We start from the raw sequence: 17,827 nt of genomic DNA, 5'->3' as shown, positions 1-17,827 counted from the left end.
ATCATTAATCATTCTCTTCTTCTACAGTGTAGGTTACACAGTAAGATGAACTGAGCTCATGCTTAAAGGTGATTTATCAAGGTTTATGGCCTAACCAGCAATAATATATTCTACTCATGTTGACCACACTGTGTACTGAGTCTCTGAAGTGGTTTTGTTATAATAAAAATTAAATTTTTATGAATTTTAATGTTAATTTATATACACTTTTACAGAGACATTCAAAGACATTCACAATAGGTACAAAGAGGCAACTTGATAATCAAATATAGTAGGAATGAATCCTACTTCTTGCGTTCAGGTATCTTGGTTTAGAAATTGCAATGTAATGACGTCTTATTTGAATTTATAACAGGATCTTCACACAGTGGCGAAGTAGCCGCAAATCAGTGAAAACTTTTGATTGCTTCAACATTTCCAGATATCCGGGAACAAACTAGTCCTTGCTCTCTGTGTCCATGTGAGCTCCAGCTATCTGTTGGCCTGTGGTGCATACAGGAAGATGGCACTGTAGGTGGAAAGGATCTCCCTGGCCTCGGTGGTGGCCAGCTGGCCTCCGGTCCTCACCAGACCCACGCGGTCTCCTTTCCTCAGGGGCAGGATCAGACTGAAGGACACCGAGCCGCCGCAGCCACAGTTACCGCTGGCTGAGCCCTGGTGCTGACCCACTACAGGCCCCGCTGAGCTCTGCAGCTTCTGAACGCTGCGGTTAGACACTGACAGCACGGCTTCTACACGGTCACCCTGCCTTGCAGTTAGCAGACCTGAAATCAGGTATCGGCCATCCAGAGGTACAGTAAAGATCCCTGTGGAAGTAAGAAAGGGAAAGAAAATGAGTCTGGTGTATGATTAAATGGATCTAGTTTTCCACTTTGTTGAATAGAATCACGTGTTTTTTTACTCCTGGGCCTTATTCTTCAAGACTGGAGTTGTCCTTAAGGCTGAATATAGAGAAGTGTAAATGCACTGTTAAGATATGCAGTTGTACTGTAGATGATGCCCAAAGCTTAAGCTGGTCCCCTTGTGTGAATTCATTTTCAAATATGAGATATGACATTTTCTTAGAGGCAACATTTTAGAAATGATGATATAATTCAGATTTTAAATGAGGTATTGCGAAATCATCACAATCTGTTGGGTAACATAAAAATTGATATATTATCACCTTATAAAATTGTTTTGGCAAACATTTGCTAATTTGCTCATCCAACAGACACATAGCAACATTCACATATTCATATGAAGTCATGTGTCATGTCTCATGGCCTCTAATGAATGTAAGTCCAATATTCATGTACTCCTGCTCGCTGTGTCTGAAAATGATGCTGATGAGGGTGATGAAACTGCACGTGGCTCGCCCTGATGCGTTTATATTTTGATTGTTTCTTTTATACTTGTATATAGTTGCCCATGTATACGTTTGTTTTCTTCCTCATGTCAAACCCGCCTCCAGGCAGGAGCTGAATCCACCTGTAGAACCCAAACAATGAGCTGATAGATGCTCAAATGCTCCATGGAGCTTAGGGGTGGTACGAAACTGAGTGAGAATTCTCTGTGATTCATCACTACGAGTGATCCCCCCTCACATTACAGTCATCTGAGTCATCTGACACACTGTTTATATGAAAATATTGGCTATAGTGTAGCTTTGAACTCCATACAATATAATACATAGTAAAATAAAACTATCACATAAAAGAACCTAATTTCGTTTAACCACATTTGAGGAACAGGGTCCTGGTGATAAGCTAAAAGAAAAAAAGATACAAACATTTGTTCTGCAGTCACCAGGTTATGCATTTCATTAAATACATCATAATATATTTTGTGTGTGTGTGTGTGTGTGTGTGTGTGTGTGTGTGTGTGTGTGTGTGTGTGTTTGTGTGCTGTACCCGTGTGGGGATTGTAGTGTCCACCGTCATTGACTAGAATCCTGTTGAAGCGAATGATGCCAAAGTCTCCAGAGAAGGAATGCTGTGTGAGGCCGGCGGAGAAGGAGAAGGGATCTGCAAAGGCGCTGTTGTCCACAGAAACTGGACCCAGAAACATGTGAGTCAGTGTCTCACTTCAAAGATGAATTACTGCGTAATTGTCACTTCATTTGACGGAATATAACCCATTACATAAACCTCTCCATTAGTCTTCATACTGGAGCTAACGGGGTTTATGCTTTTTTCTTTATCCATGCAGTTACAAAAATCGTGAGAGGCAGAGAGATGATTTCCAGATGGATTTTTACCTGGTGATTCAACTGGAGCTTGATGCATCGGGTTCCACGGCACCTTTGCCGCTATGGGAACTTTGTACAAGGTACAAATGAAGAAAGTGTTAAGTCAGTACGTATTCCTACTGCCAGAGGGTTGACACCTTTATTTTTGTAGCTGTTTCAGTCATATGAGTCTCCAGATGTGTGTTTCAAAATTAATACAAAGAATCTATTTATTATATTCAGTGTTTTTGTGCTTTTTCTGACTGGCTAAAAAGAAAAAAAAATAGATCTTTGTTTCAGTCAGTATAGCAATTATCTATTTCAACAACACAATTTCTTTAATCATCATCAGCGAATGTAACATTTGCCTTGCAGCCCGGGGAAGTGCCTGTAGACGAGCTAAAATCCTTCCCCAGTCCACCCACACCTCCTTCAACTAAACACATCCAGTTCCCACTCCCTCGCACTCTAAGACTACAAATTATTCACAACTTTTCCAGTTTTTTACACTGATGTGGTAGAATGGCAGAGTCTTCAGAAGCATGCAATTTAACTTGATAATGAACTGCTACAATACCTTGGTGGTTGGTTGATTGCGGCTTGAAAGACACAGGCTGCAGAGGGGGATAGCCTGCAAGAGAACCAGATGAGAAACACATCATGTTTTATTATCATCCGTGGAGACGGGTTAGTGAATACTCTTGCCAGGGGCAGTTGTTTGGTTTTCCATCTGAACATTATGGCAACAGTGGGATAGTTTTTCTCAGGGAGGATATAAATTAAGACAAAACAGTTTATAATCTAGACTGCATAAGTTTGGTTTTACAAGTGCATTTTGAGTCAGGTTGATTTAGATTTTTTTCTGTTTCAGGACAATTAGAGCACATTTAGGTGTTTACTGTTTCCCCAAAGCCTTGACCTGGATTCAAACGTGCAGGTATGTGTGCTGTTTTAGTTCCAGATCAAACCATCAAAGATACAACAAAAAAGAAAAGGATAAATGAAAACTTGAAACAACTTTCATGACTCTAGAGAAACGCCTGAACATTTTTTTTATGAAGTTTGAATATCCACCTCATATACTTAGACTAATAGGAATATACATGGCTTCTCTTCCCACACTATCAGTGAACAGTAACAGTACAACTGCTGTCTCTAATACTCTGCTGCCAATACATGCCCATGTGAGCTAAAACAAAGCCTATTTTGTTGATTCTTTTTTTCCCTAATCATCCCAAAGGCAGTCCAGTTAGTTCAATCCAGAGCTGGCTAAATCTGTGACTATCTGTTTCCTCTTCCGTCCAATTTGAGTTGAAATTGAAGTAGAAATCTTATGCGTGGGTGAGAAAGAAACCAAAGTACATGGATAATTAAATGCCTGTTGTTGGTTCCTTGTGTGAAAATTGCTAAATAGAACAAAACAGACACATGCTCAGCTCCAAATTCTGTCATTCTTGGTTAGTTTAGATGTGACTTTGAATTGACAGCAGTGTTGAAAAGAAGAACATACGTATATTCTGTCACACATGTGGTAATGTTGGCTCAGCCTTGCCAGCACGGCGCTAGACATGCTGTCATATGAGTGTCATAAAAATCCTTCTTGTCATTGAAGTTGTGACAGATTCCAGTTTCAGCATTCATTCCCACATCTTATAAATCTATGTATCAGAATCTGTGCTAGGGCTTGAGATTATAGCCTGCAAATTACATTTAGTAAAAATTAAGCATCAATAAATACTTACTGTGTACTTATACTGGGACAAATAGATAAGTGCAGGATAAGAAGAGGATTTTATGCTGTAAATATTTTTAATTTCCAGAGTTCCAGTTTGATAATTACTGGGCACCGTATTATTATTACTGAGTAACAAGACTAAGTAACAGTACTGATACTGCAATTAAATTAGTTATGGTGTCATTTGTTCAAACTTATATTTATAAACTTATATTTATACTGTACCAACAAAAATGCTTTGTTTTTAAATATGCAGTATGTTTTATTATTAATATAATGTGGATTGTTGTTATTTGGGGGAACAAATCATTAGGATAAACTTGGGAACAAGGGTTAATATCTGTAGCTGTTACTGTAAAATAGTTATTTTTATGTTTTTAAAAGGTTGTTAAAATGCATTGGGCAGTAATAAAGTTTTGGGACACAATGCTGGATCCACACAACAGATGTATTTCTGTGTTTCACTGGTATTTGCCTCTATAATTTGCAGGCTATAATTTAAAGCATTGCCAAATCCAGTTTGTGCTATGAATCCACATGGTGAAACTAAAATGAGACTTTTTTTGTCGTTCACACAGATAGAAAATAAGAGATTTATATCACCTATGAAAAACATCCAAAGTACAGCAAGTGAATGTCCTCTAGAAAACCAAAGGTCATCATAGTGCTACTAACCTGGTGCTCCAGCAAATCCCTTGACAGGCATGCTAGACGAGTGCTCAGAGCCTCTCCGCACAGTCACCCTGCGGATGTACCCTGGAGGTCCTGCCTCGCCCGTCTCCACCACCGGCCTTCTGGGAACCAGGGGCAGAGTGTGGTGGCCTGGTTGCTGGGGGCTAGACGGCTGGCTTGGTGGACTGATCCTGTTTGTGTGTGTGTTGGGCTGCACTGGTTGGCTTGGATTGTAAGGCTGCCTGGGGCTGGACGGCGGCGGTGGGAAGATTAGAGGGATATGGATTTGTTGTATTCTAGTTCTGGTCTGAGTGGTATCTGGCGAAGACGCAGGCCTCTCTGGTCTTAAGGTCATTCCTTTGAAAGCAAAAGCAAAAGAAAAAGTGGCAAAGGTTGTAAATATATCAGTTTACGATTCACTTCCCCACTATATGATAGGCTTTATCACCAGGTCTCTTCTTATAATCCAATTGAATTTTACGGAAAATGCTGTTTGCAATTGGACAAGCCTCCAATAATAAATAAAATTCAGACCACATCCCTCCCTTCGCTTGTGAAACCTCCTTAATAACTTGTACTCTGATGACGAGCTAAATTAGACCTGGCTTCCTCTGCACCTCTGAGCTTTTTTATTTCAACCGCTACCTTTATTATTACCCTTCATAAAAGCAAACCAGGCGGTCGATTTGAGTTTTAGGCAACGAGAACCATCTGAACGGAAACCAGTTGGCCGCTCGCCAGACCCCCTGAGGGCACAGACATCACATGGGCCTCTGAGGTGAACACAGAGACGCTGTGAGAGTGTCCTGGGGACAAATAACAAAAAGTAATTACTGTACCTGCTTTCTGTCGGCCCCTTCTCACAACCAGGTGTCCGACAGATTTGTGTCACGCTGTATTTCAGATTCAGTGAAGGGTTTGTACATTAGATGGCTTGTTTGGTGCTTTGGGCACATACTACTGTATCTGTAGTGCCAGTTGAACCTTGTGGGTGAGGTTGGGCATAAATCTATGTAACAGGATTACAGTAATGTCATTCATCCAGAGACACATCAAGGAAATGACCACTTATTGCAAATGGTTATGGTGGAAAAGGCTCTGCTCTTTGGGGAAGCTCTCAAATGATACAAAGTACAACAACGACTCTGCAGGAAGAATAAGCATGTTAACTATTCTACAGAGGGATTGTTGTAAACATGCAGAAATGTTAAGTCTCAGCAAAGCCATCAATACCAGAAGTTTCAATACATAATGAAGTTGGGATGGCAAACAGTGATGCAGCAGTAAGCAGTGTAGACATGACGGTATAAGTAGTGTACTGGTGAAAATGCCAGGTTATAAAGGCCGCCCTGTACATCTGTATGAATCTGATTGGATGTTTCTGGTCAGCTGGTAGACAATCAACATTCAGACCAGTCGGCCATGGATGCTGAAACACACGCGTACCAGCTGAAAGGCAATCAGCTCACAGGCAATCGGCTGGTACCTGATCTAGCACAGGACTCTATTTACAGCAAGGGCACAGATTTGCCAACAGCTCTGTGAGGCTGTACTTCTAAGCACTGCGCTGGTTTGAGCTAAATGCTAACATCAGCATGCTCACAGTGAAAATGTCAACATACTGCAGAGTAATGTGTGCTATGTTCACCATTTCAGTTTAGTATGTTAGCATGCTAACATTATCAGTTAGCCTTAAAAACAAAGTACGTCCGAGGTGTACTTTTGATGAACGGGTCTCTGTTGCGTTTGTGTCTCGTAAAATAATAATTTATAATGATTGTAAGTGCTGCCATAGCCCTCAACATTATAATGAATGATATAGTGCGTTCAGTCTTGTACTGAGGAAAGTGATCAATCCAAAAGTACCTGAAAGTAATCATGTTATATTAGAGTCAGCTTCTTACTCTGGATTATGAAAGTAATCAGACACTGTTTTTATCAAATAAAACACCATCAACAAATTCTCCCTTCTAACTGCAAGTGATACCACAAGCTACTCAGAAACCACATGTATAATCAAAAACAAATTAAACCCAGCAATCATCTTGTACTGAGATAATAAGAAATCTCTTCTTCATTTCCTCCCTATGCCTCCTTCAGGATACCAGTTGCCTGAGTGCATATTTCCCATGAGCTCTCAGCCTGTGTCTCACTAAGGGGGCAACCGCAAAGTCCGGAAACACACTGAAAGGCGCACACATACACAAGACTGCATTGGTGCAACCAAGAGAATCACCAAAACCAGATGTTATTGTTTACATGCAGATTGAGACACCATAGGGGGAGGGATTCTTTAGTGACTGGTGCTTGAGATTCGGGTGACAGTGTATGAGTGTTCAAACGTGTCTGAAAGCATCGTGGACTATTGCAGCAGACAAGTTGATCACGTGATGGAAAATGGTGTCAAGGGGCACAGAGCAGGGTGTGGTGGTTACACGCACATACAATAATGCATCACTCACAGTCTTACATACATTTTTCTTTTTCCTTTTTCTCGCTATGCACATGGACACAATTTCATCCTCCACCCCATTTTCCTCCAGTGATATTAATGATGGGAGGTTCAAATTGTGCACCGCATGGCAGACCTCAGGGACTCCCATTGTGTATCTGGCTCCACTCTCCTCTGAAGACTTTCAGATGGGCTCCTGGGTCAGAGATGGAAACACCTCACCTCACGGATTTATAAATGTCTCTGGGGAAACTGTTGCAGTCAAAGCGCCCCCTCAAAATTCCAGTGCTGACTAAATATATACAGCGTGTGTGTGTGGCACTGTCAAATACAATTTTCCACTCTTTCCTTACAGACACGCTTCGACTTCAAACAGGCCTTTGATGTCTTGTTTTTCTTGTGTTCCCTCATCACAGTAGACAGTTAATCTCACTGCTTGTCTCACCGATATAAAGTCAGAATGATCAATTGCAAAGCATTGATCCATGAAATCAAAGCATTCATTTTATCCCTGCTTTAATAAAACAGTTTTTTTTTCTTTTTTGTTATTTTTGATAGCCTCCTCTGTCAATACATACTTACAGGACAGGGTGGAGGAAGAGGAGAAAGAAAAGTCCTCTGGCATTCTTGGAAGGACAAATCGGAAGAAAAAAAGTAGACAGAAGGAGAGAGCGATGAGGGACAGCAATTCAGAGATAAGAGTGAGGGAGAAGGAAACGACAGGAAAGTGATTTGAGCTACACTGGGATCGCCTCCAAAAAAGAAGGAGGAGTAGAAAAAAAACAGCTTGAGAATCAAATGAGAAAATTCAGCACAAGACGGCTGATTAGTCACTGTCTGAATAAGGAACAGCACGCTGAAGCTCTTTGAGAACAGAAGTACTTTCCGTATTTCTATATTTCCTAATAACCTCTATCAAGCAGTTTTTAAAAACCTGCTAATCCTATGTCATTTTAAAATAACAAAAAGCGTTAGACTTTTAAATGACACAAGATTTAAAAGTCTGCTTTAACCTCAGCAGCTGTTTAACTCCAACTCCCTATCGGAAAGACAACAGCAGGAGACAAACACGCACAAGTTGTGGTGTAGTTGTAGTAAACCCCTGCTGCAGCAGCTGCTGAGGGCGAATCAATGCCAACATTTTGCAACTGAAGTCACACAATTCCATTCAGCAGTCACATTGAGTAAGGGCAAAGCTATTCCAGTTAATCTTTCAGTTATGCTATTACAACACCTCATCTGTTCCCAGCCTCCTCAGGGTCTTCATATGACTGTGTGGAGAATATGAGAATATGAGCAGAGAGGAAACATTTCAGTAGACTCTCAACCACCACCACACCCAGAGAACTGGGATCTTTCATGGAATTTTTTTTTTTTAAATCTCTATTTAGACTATTTCTCTCTTTCCCAAGCTTGAGGAACACATTAAATCCTCGACCACACAGCTCAACTCCCTATCTCCTGAGATTTAAGATACAGACTACAGACACCGAGTGAGAGCATCATATTCTCTCAAAAATTGTATGGGAAGATTGATATCGCTCTATTTTCTTAATTTGCAAATACAAAGCTATCGCCAGCAGCTGGCTAACTTAGCTTAGCACAACATCTTGAAACAGTTAGCATGGTTCTGTCCAAAGTAACAAAAATCCACCAACCAGCACTTCACTAATAAAACTCACTAATTAACATGTTGTATCTTGTTTGGTAAATCCACACAAATCTGTACGAAAAACCAGTTTCACATTACTGCAGTTTATGTGCCAAACCATTATTTGATCAGGACCAGTTGCTAGACAACCAGCAGAGACTCCAAGAGGTTAATTTGTGAGATTTAGAGGTGGATTTTGTTATGTTTGGAGCCAGTCTAGCTTTTTCCCCCTATTTCCAATCAGCCACAGGCAGTAGCTTCCTATTTACCACTCAGACATGAGTTCGGTATCAATCAATCACATTTCCTCTACCACTATCATGTCTGTTCTGTAAATATGAAGTTACCTCCAGTAATCCACTAACATAGCTTAGTACTTAAGACTGGAACAAACAGAAATAGTGAGCCTGACTGTGTCCAAAAGGAAAAAATTCTGACTTCCAGTGCCTGTTGTTTAATCAGTACAAAAACAGAGGTGTAAAAATGACACAGCAAATTGCTTTACAAGGAGTGATGTGACCAACTGGCTGCCTGACAACTGCTCCCGGCCAAGAGTCTGTCTCATAACCTCCCCATAAAATACCATTTATCATTTTACCCTTTGTACAGATTAAACAAACAAAATATAATGTATTACATAGTGAACTTGTGCCACCCATGTTTCCACTCTTTATGCTAAGCTACGTTAGCCAGCTGCTGATAGTAGCTTCATACTTGGCTTACAAATATGTGTGCTGTCAAGTTTCTCACCTAACAAGTGTCAAGAAAGTATATCTCCCAAAATGTCAAACTTTTCTTTTAAATATACTCAGATACTTAGATGCTAGTATTATATAAACTGTACTCATGAAGTCGGATCCCTGACAAACATATTTCACAGTCCTGCTGCAGTACGCACAGTTCTGTCTGATTTAATGCTGGGCAGAGGTGCAGTATAATGTTCCATGTACGGTAATGAAATCAAATATCACAGTTTGGAAATAACCGGCCATATCTGGCAAAGAGTGAAATGGAATACAAAATGCCTTCACGCACTCAGGCTCTCACACCACAACCATTAATCCATCCACCTTCCATTTCTCCTCAGGTCCCTATCACACGACTGTTTTGGACGATGGTTTAAGAAAGGGAGGCACCATTGATGGGGCCCAAGTCATGACATCACAGCTGAGGGTAGTCGAAGCATCTGGTCCTGGGTGTGGAGCCCTGCTTCTCCTCTCTCCATCAAGACTGGCTCCAGCAGTGAGTCAGGGCCCTTAATGAGGACCAGACTCTGCTCATAAGGCTGAGGTCACCCTACGGGAATCTCTGGAGGTTGGTATGTGTACATGTGTAAGGGGAATGGGAGGAGGGAGGGAGGTGTATTGTGTATGAGACTGTGTGTGTGTGTGTGTGTGTGTGTGTGTGTGTGTACTGTTAGACTGAGTACTAAGGTTGAGGTTCTGTGGTATGAGTAAAAAAGCTATGTCATGGTGCAGGAAAGAAGACCTCACAGCTCAACATGGTCATAAAGGGAGTGGGCAAGATGGAACAATCTACAAGGGTTAGAGTTAGGGTTCTGACATTTACATAAGGGAGTAATGAGGCACGAAACAGTGCAAGTAAATTATAGTTAGGAGGGGCTGAGACCGGAACATAAACGTAGCTGGGCATGTACAAATTCAAGATTCAGTTTACCTGTCACATTCCTTACATTAAAACTGAGGAATTCTTAGGACAACATGAATCTAAGTCACAGGAAGTTTCCAATGTGGGCCTCTGCCTCTTGGTGCCGGGACATATTGAATGACATACTCAAGGCAAGCACAGGAGGCCCAGTGAACTTGTGTCCTCCCACTCCGGGAAATACCCTTTGGCCATTCATGGGATCTGATCCTTCCTTCGAAGCCTCCATGTAAACCAGGCAAGCAGAGTGCATTATATGGGGGATTATCTTCAGGAACAGTTTGTGTTTACACAGATGTTAATCACACTTGATAAGTTGAAAGTTGGGGAGGAAGCTGAAAAAAGATTGTGTATTTAGTTAGTGTATCTTTATCCAACTTCTTTTGAGTGCATTTCAGTGCTTGACCGTGCTAATGGGGGAATCCATTAAAGATGGCATAGCCAATGGACTTTTCAGTAGCAAAATTGTGCCATAATCTATACCTAATTGCTGTCTTGATACAGTTTAACTTCAACTCCTCCCCTAAGGGAGGCGGGATCCAACAATGTTACGCAGCAGCTGTCCAGGTTTGCAGAGGTGAGAAAGTAGGCAGAGAATTTTGAAGTTCTCTTTCAAGCTCTCTTTTTTCATTCTTTATGCAGCTACTTCTGTCGTTCATTGATTGTATGTACAAATGAGTTCTGAATTCTATAAATGTGTTTGAGGAAGGCCTGCCCAAAAGTGTGTACTGCTATCCCCACTTGAATGATTACTTCATCTTGCCTATCATTGACAGCGAACTTTACAGCCTGCCTCCATGTGTGGCTGTTCTAAAAAGCTATAAACACTTTTGCGTTAAACATGTTCAGATGATACAATGCACAATACCCAGCCTTGATTCTAGGTTTCCCCAGATGTAATTTAATCATCCCTGTTGTGTTGAGCTTTCTGCTTCTTTTCAGGGAGTGACCAAGTTAGAGTCTTGACATCAAATATCAAGGATGTGCATATTTTCGAAACAAATAATAATCAGTTCCAACAGAGTTTGATGTTCAATAGTAATAAAGCTTCTTAATATGGGATTCAAGGTTGCTATGCATAAAATGGAAATATTGATAAATATGACCTCACATTGACTTGGTTTATCTCAGTGAAAGCGTAGAAGGTCCTGTGATAATTTCCTTTTCAAGACACTACCACAGACAGCCAATGATGTTATCGAAGTATCAACGAACCACCAACTCACCTGGCTCTTTGGCAGTGACGTCTTTCAAAACATGTTTGGCTATCGCAGACAGCTGCGCCTGGAACCTTTGCAAGGAATTCTGCAGTGCAATGATTTCTGCGCCATGATTTCCACAGGTAATATTCATCCTGTAGACACAGTCCCGTAGACCGCCAACATGTCTCTCCAGCCCATCTTTCAGGTCTTTGATGTTAGCAGAAATCCCATCTAACCTTCCACACACTTTTTCAAGTCTGGTCACTCGTCCATCCACAGCAGAAATGCCGTCAGAAACACCCTGTGTGTTGTGTTTACACTGTCTCAGTTCAGTGGACACCTGTCTACTGAGCGTATCAAGCCCGTTCTTCAGCTCCTCCACCTGACGTCTGGTGTCGTCTGCCTGACTACTAGGTACTGCAATGACTGATGCCCGGTGGTCCCATGCTGGATTCCCAGCGCCAGTCTGCTCTGCATGGCAGCATGTTGAGTTTATTCTGTGCATATCCTGGTTGTATTTGCTCAAAGAGTCGCTTAACCCCGTAACAGCACCAGCCAGACCAAGCACATTATCTTGGAGATTAATTAATCCTTTCTGGAAGTCATCCATTGTCTTGGCACGTCTGTCATGTGCAACTGACTGTCTCTCAACCAGGTCCTCCAGTTGCTTGAGCTTGTCTGTGTTGGTAGTGACATCTGTGTGAAGAACATCCAAGTCATTCCTATACCGGTTCAGGTCCTTCAAAATGTTTCCTAGGCCATCAGATGTGGTTGATGAACTTGCTGCACCTGCAGTAATTCCTGAGCCTGAACATCCGGCAGAGCACAACTCTCCAACAGCATTGATCTTATTCTCCAAACCTTCCAGGAGAAACTTGTTGTTGTTGACTTGTGCTTCGAGGGCATCCATGGACTCACCAAACATCCCTGGGAATGAAATGTTGCTCATTTCCACCAGCATGTTCGTAAACCGGTCCTCCACATTGTTCAGACGCTCATCCAGAAGCTGCCGAAGTGTTGCCACCTCTTCTGCAATTGTACGGGTCAACTTCTCTTCAATGTAGAAACAGTGAGTCTCTGCGTTTTGTTCTGTGATATTTATACGTGCCTCCAGCTCCTCGATCAGTGTGCTGAAATCATTGTCTTCCTGAGGTGCAGATAGGTGTGACAACTCATTGTCAATGCGGACATTCAGGATGCGGTTAGCCTCTGCAATACGTTCAATCTCACGCCACATGTCTTTGTGGTCACTATGATCCTCTTTCTCTTCGGATGGATCTGTCTGCCTTTGAGTTCGAATAGGTCCATCTGCAGCGGCCATGTCCAGACGCAATGCCCGGATCTCCTTCCTCAGGTCAGCTTCCTTGGTGTCCACCAGTTTGGTCAGGCTGACCAAACCATGGTCACGGCTGTCTTCACAGGTCTTCTGCAAGTTCTGGATTTTGTCATTGCATGAGCTTTGTAGCTTGGCCATGTGTTCCTCCACATTCTGGTCTAGCTCAGTCTTCAGCTTCTCAAATTTTCCATCAATGTAGGTCTGTACAACATCAAACTCCGTTATGGCTGGAGCCTGAGCTTGAGAGGCATCCATGAGGACACGTATCTGCCCCTCGTGACTTGTCATGGTTCCTCTTAGGTCCTCCAAAGCTTCGTCCTTACTTTTCAGTGCGTTGTTGATATCATCCAACCGCGCCACTATTTTTTCTATGGCCTTGTCTCCCGCAATCCCACCTCTGGTAGCCTGATGTCCATCTAGCACTGCTGGGCTCTCCTCTGTGCCTGCGGTCGCAGCACTGTCTGGTGGACGCATGTTGTTAAGAAGTGTCACCAGCACCTTCTTTGTGTCTTCCTGCAGGTCTGTGCGGAGGTTGGCAGTTAACCCTGACAAAGCAGATTGGAGATCCAGGACTGTCTGAGAGAGGCGCTGAACTTCACCTTCCAGGAGACGCACCTTATCTGTCCCACTGTGCCTCGTCTCATGGTGCCCTGTCTCTCTCCGCTCTGGCCCTATAATCACAGAAAAGGGTTAAAAAAAAAAAGATCCAAACAAATGGTTGTGTCTTCTATGAGAACAATGGTTTAATTTAGCGGTTTAGTGATACTAGTGGTAAAATTTGACAATACATTGTAATATAGTGTAATGGACAATAACACAGATGGTGGAACAAAAAAATTGTGTCTTACTCTGTGTGTGTCTGGTTGTATGTCCAGGATTTGGTGGGAGGTAAGGGTGCGTTCCCTGCACTGTTTGTCGATCTGGGGGTGGTTTTAAATCTTTACAGTCTGGGCCTTGGTAACCAGGACAGCATCTCCACTCTAACTCTGTGACTGTCTTGTAGGCAATCTTGTATGTGGGTCGAAACCGAGTTTTATATCTGTAAAGAAAAAGGCAGCGTAATCAATAATTTGTCTTTTTCAAAATATCAAGCAAACGTGAACATGAAATGGGAAACACTGAACTTCATGTCCATGACAAAATTGACCATTGCAAAGTGTTATCAGTGTTATTCCTGTCTTTTTGGGGAAACGTGTTGTTTGTCCATGCAAGAGTGACTCTGCTTTTCCAAAAATTGGAACTGTTCCAATAATATATATTTTTATTGGGATCTCCTGCAATCCCCAAAACGTCAGATTTTTGGGCATGGACATTTTTCAGCTTCTCTGCTGTTCCCAGTGCATGAAGATTAAACTTTCAAGCCAAGGCAAACAGTTCTCTAAGAAACAATAGATGACATCACTTCCCTGAAGGCAGGGGTCATGTCATGCAAAACATCTGGAAAGTTGCTGTCGAAACAGTTATCTTTGCACATTTCCCAACTGTCACCCTCACTGATACCACTACTTTATATCGACAAATAGAAGGGAAAAAAAAGTAAAACTGAAAACTTGTGGAACAATAATACTTCAAAGTCCAGCTGTAATCAACAATGTGTACTCAAATATCATCCTAATATGAGATAATATGAAGCCAATAATGTATGTCATAACTTAGAAATGGGAAAACCTGAGGTGTCTGTCCTCACTTCCAACTCTTCTTGCTTTACTCAGAAACTTGGAAATGTGCTCCTGTGACCTAAGAATTAATAGTTTCCAGGGATCTTTTCCACATCACAATGGCTGTTGTGCTTGTGTTTGTGTGAGTGGATCACAAAGCTAAACCACAAAAAGCAAGTTTTGTTTCACAACTAATAATGATTCACAAAGTAAAAACTCATTCGATTGCAATACAAAATCTCCCTGCACAGAATTACTGACAACCCTTACTACTAATTACTGGTATGAATACTCCCATTTACAGGAATTCATTATTGAGGAACATAATGATTTGTTTGATTTGTGGGCTTAAATCAAACAGTGTGTTACTCGAACATGAAGTTAGAGGGAAGGAAGAAAATTGTAGTGGTGAGGGAAGCCAATACAGCCAGTCCAGACATACAAAATAAACAAAAAACTATCTTAAAATATACACAAGAAGCAAATTTTGTAATTTAATTCACATTTGAAATGCACTTTGAATTCCTATAATAAATCTTCTGCACCACTCCCAACTGTTTATGTGCAGGGACGTTAATTCAGCACAGAGGTGTGGTGAAGTGGTGCAGCTCCTGGATACAACTCGGATAAGATTCTTTTTGATGTGCTTTCCTGGACGAAATGATAGCACAGAGCGATGATGAAAGCTACAACAGGACATCGAGTTATGTTAAATTGAGGGCCAATATACCTGCTAATGACAAATCAACAGCTGTGAGCCATCTGTTATCTGTTATATTCGAATACTAGATGGAACTAGATGCACAAATATGCAGATTTAAAGAGGTATAGCCGAATCTGTTCTGCAGGTGTAACTAATTTGTAAAATCTATGATGAATGATGCCAAAAAAACTCAAGTTTCCTGAAGTAAAAGTAAAAAAAAAAAGTGGTAGATCAAAAAGGCAAAGGGGATCTCTGGCCTTAATATGAATAAACATTCTGAGTAAATGATAATGATGAGCTTTTTCATCAATCGCGAAGCAACATAAAAATAAGATATAGCCCCACAAATGTTTTACTTTTGATGAATTCTTGGGCCCAATTCTAAGTGTTAGACCGTAACTCTCACCCAAGCTATTGATAGTAAACCTAGCCAGTCCAACCATGGACCCTGAACAGTATAAACAGGTATGGAGATGACATTGATGGAATGCAAACAGTGTTAACATCAAATCTTCAAATCAAATTCAGATGTTGAGCATTCTGAATTTGTCCCAAAAATGATTTATCTTCTTTGGGACAACACACATTTGTATTACTGTTCAACATGCTAATGCTAACAACAGTACATGAAATACATTTTTACTAACCATGCTGTATATTTTGTATTTTGTGTTAGAAATTGTGCAGGTATGTTTACCTGTAGAAGACACACAAGTGTGTTGAGGGGAGTGGAATGTGTTGGTTGGGATTAGCAAGTAATTGTCGCTTCAACTTGGAACATAGTTTTGGCTATAAACCTAGAACCAAGACTTAGTCTGGCCTTTCTTCAGATACAGGTCTAGGTTTGACATGAGAGTCCAAGGCTTAGGAGCTTCTGGGTGAACCAAAGTGTGTTTCCCTGTTGATATTTTTCTTTTACCTTAACCTAACCTCATCCCTACCGCTAACCAGTAATCGCTACCCACTTTTGAGCCTTGGAATTTAATGTTTATCATAGTTCTAGTCATGTTTAGGCTACTTTTCCTATTCAACCATTTTGCCTTTTTCAGAAAGCTGTGCATTTTTGGTTCTGCCAGTCTCTTTGCTCACTGTGAACATTTCTGCCTCCAGGTCTCCTTCAAAGAAACATTTTGTATCAGAACTCCAGTCTGTCTCATACATCTAAACATGCACCCAAGACCCTTTCCCTAATCCCCCACCCCCACCCCCCCTCGGATGCTCACGTCACTTGCTGCTGGCAGTCTGGCTGGTAGGCTGGGCAGGGGGCCACCACGGGCTCCTGGAAGCTCTCCACACTCCCCTGCACGGCGCAGCTCACGTTCTTGTGCACCACATAGGCGCACCAGTTCCTGAGGAGAGAGGCAGAAATAAACAAGAGCTCCAAGAAATACTTTAGCAAGAAATATTTTAGAGGAAAACTCTGCAAATACCACAGAAAATAGCTGGACTTTTTAAGTAAATTGGCAATAAGAGTATCATAATTAGTTCCATATGCGTTAGTGAACTTTCTCCGGAGGGTTTTATTTCAGTTTTCTTCCTTTCCTTTCTTCCTAGTCTATTTTAAATTATCAGGAAACAGTTGCAAATGCACTAATGGTCTGTTGCAGATGAGAGATTGGAGTAATCACTGACATTCCTGCGTTTATCTGGATCTTATCACCTATGGCCACACTGACAAAGCTCGAGCCACATTTAGACACAGGCTGATAATAAAGGCACAGTGAGAGTTACATATGACCATAAGAGGCTAAATCTTCACCAATCTGAGGTCATTCCGATCGATGAGAAGTTTGGAAGTTATCGCGTTTTTACTGGCAACTGCGCAACAAAAGCGCACAGCCTTCACCGTCAGGGGAAGTGCGATGAAAGAAACGCCCGTGAGCAACTTGTTGATCAGGCTTATACAAAAATAGAAAAGTTTAAATAGTTCGCAAGAAAAAGTGTAATAAAAAAAACCCCCGTAACTTACCTGTTTCTGTGTCTGTGCACCACTCCAGTGTATGCAGACCCTTGGAACAAGTCATAAGAAGAGGGAGACCCGTAAGTGAACTGAAAGTTTAAAAACAGTGTGAAAACTGTCCACCGCCAATCCACCTCTCCATGTCTGTGATTCATACTTAACAAATGCTTTAAAATAAATACACTGAAAAAGAGGGCTACTCTGTTATTATCATGCGCGATGTTCCCATAAACCAAAGTCACACTGCCCCAGTGACTGAACTAACTACAATAACTCAAGTTTGGGGAAGTCCACATTCACTGCAGCTCCCTTGGAATGACGTTTAGGCCCCACACCCTCCTCCCTAAAACTCAGATGAGGAAAGGAACCCCCCCCCCCCCCCGCCGCCGCCTTTTAACGTTTATAGCCTAATAGATGCTTTTTAGTGTCAAGTAAAGTTTATCTTTAATTTAGTTATTCTTTGAAGTCTTAGAAATCACGGGTCATTAATTAATGTAAGAGACAGAGGATGCTGCCACCTAAAAGGACTTGGGATGCAACTTGATTAAGTCTTTGTCAGCCAACAGCCATTAATTCACACCTCA

At 41.5% G+C, this 17,827-nt stretch overlaps 1 protein-coding gene across 1 annotated transcript; it reads right to left on the bottom strand.

Moving 5' to 3' along the window:
- Positions 1 to 169: 169 nt before the first annotated feature.
- On the bottom strand, positions 170 to 17,524 carry emilin2a (elastin microfibril interfacer 2a). Its single transcript, XM_056390632.1, has 9 exons — positions 17,253 to 17,524; positions 16,507 to 16,632; positions 13,771 to 13,961; positions 11,611 to 13,593; positions 4,620 to 4,973; positions 2,787 to 2,840; positions 2,240 to 2,299; positions 1,893 to 2,033; positions 170 to 806 (listed from the first exon to the last, which is right to left on the bottom strand). Exons 1-9 carry the CDS (start codon positions 17,396 to 17,398, stop codon positions 472 to 474), a joined length of 3,390 nt encoding a protein of 1,129 aa, XP_056246607.1. The 5' UTR covers positions 17,399 to 17,524; the 3' UTR covers positions 170 to 471.
- Positions 17,525 to 17,827: the final 303 nt, after the last annotated feature.

The sequence above is a fragment of the Seriola aureovittata genome, chromosome 12, assembly GCF_021018895.1.
Source record: "Seriola aureovittata isolate HTS-2021-v1 ecotype China chromosome 12, ASM2101889v1, whole genome shotgun sequence".
In the NCBI taxonomy this organism is placed as follows: Eukaryota; Metazoa; Chordata; class Actinopteri; order Carangiformes; family Carangidae; genus Seriola; species Seriola aureovittata.
Note: the sequence above shows the minus strand (reverse complement) of the source record. Positions and strands in the feature narration are given on the sequence as shown.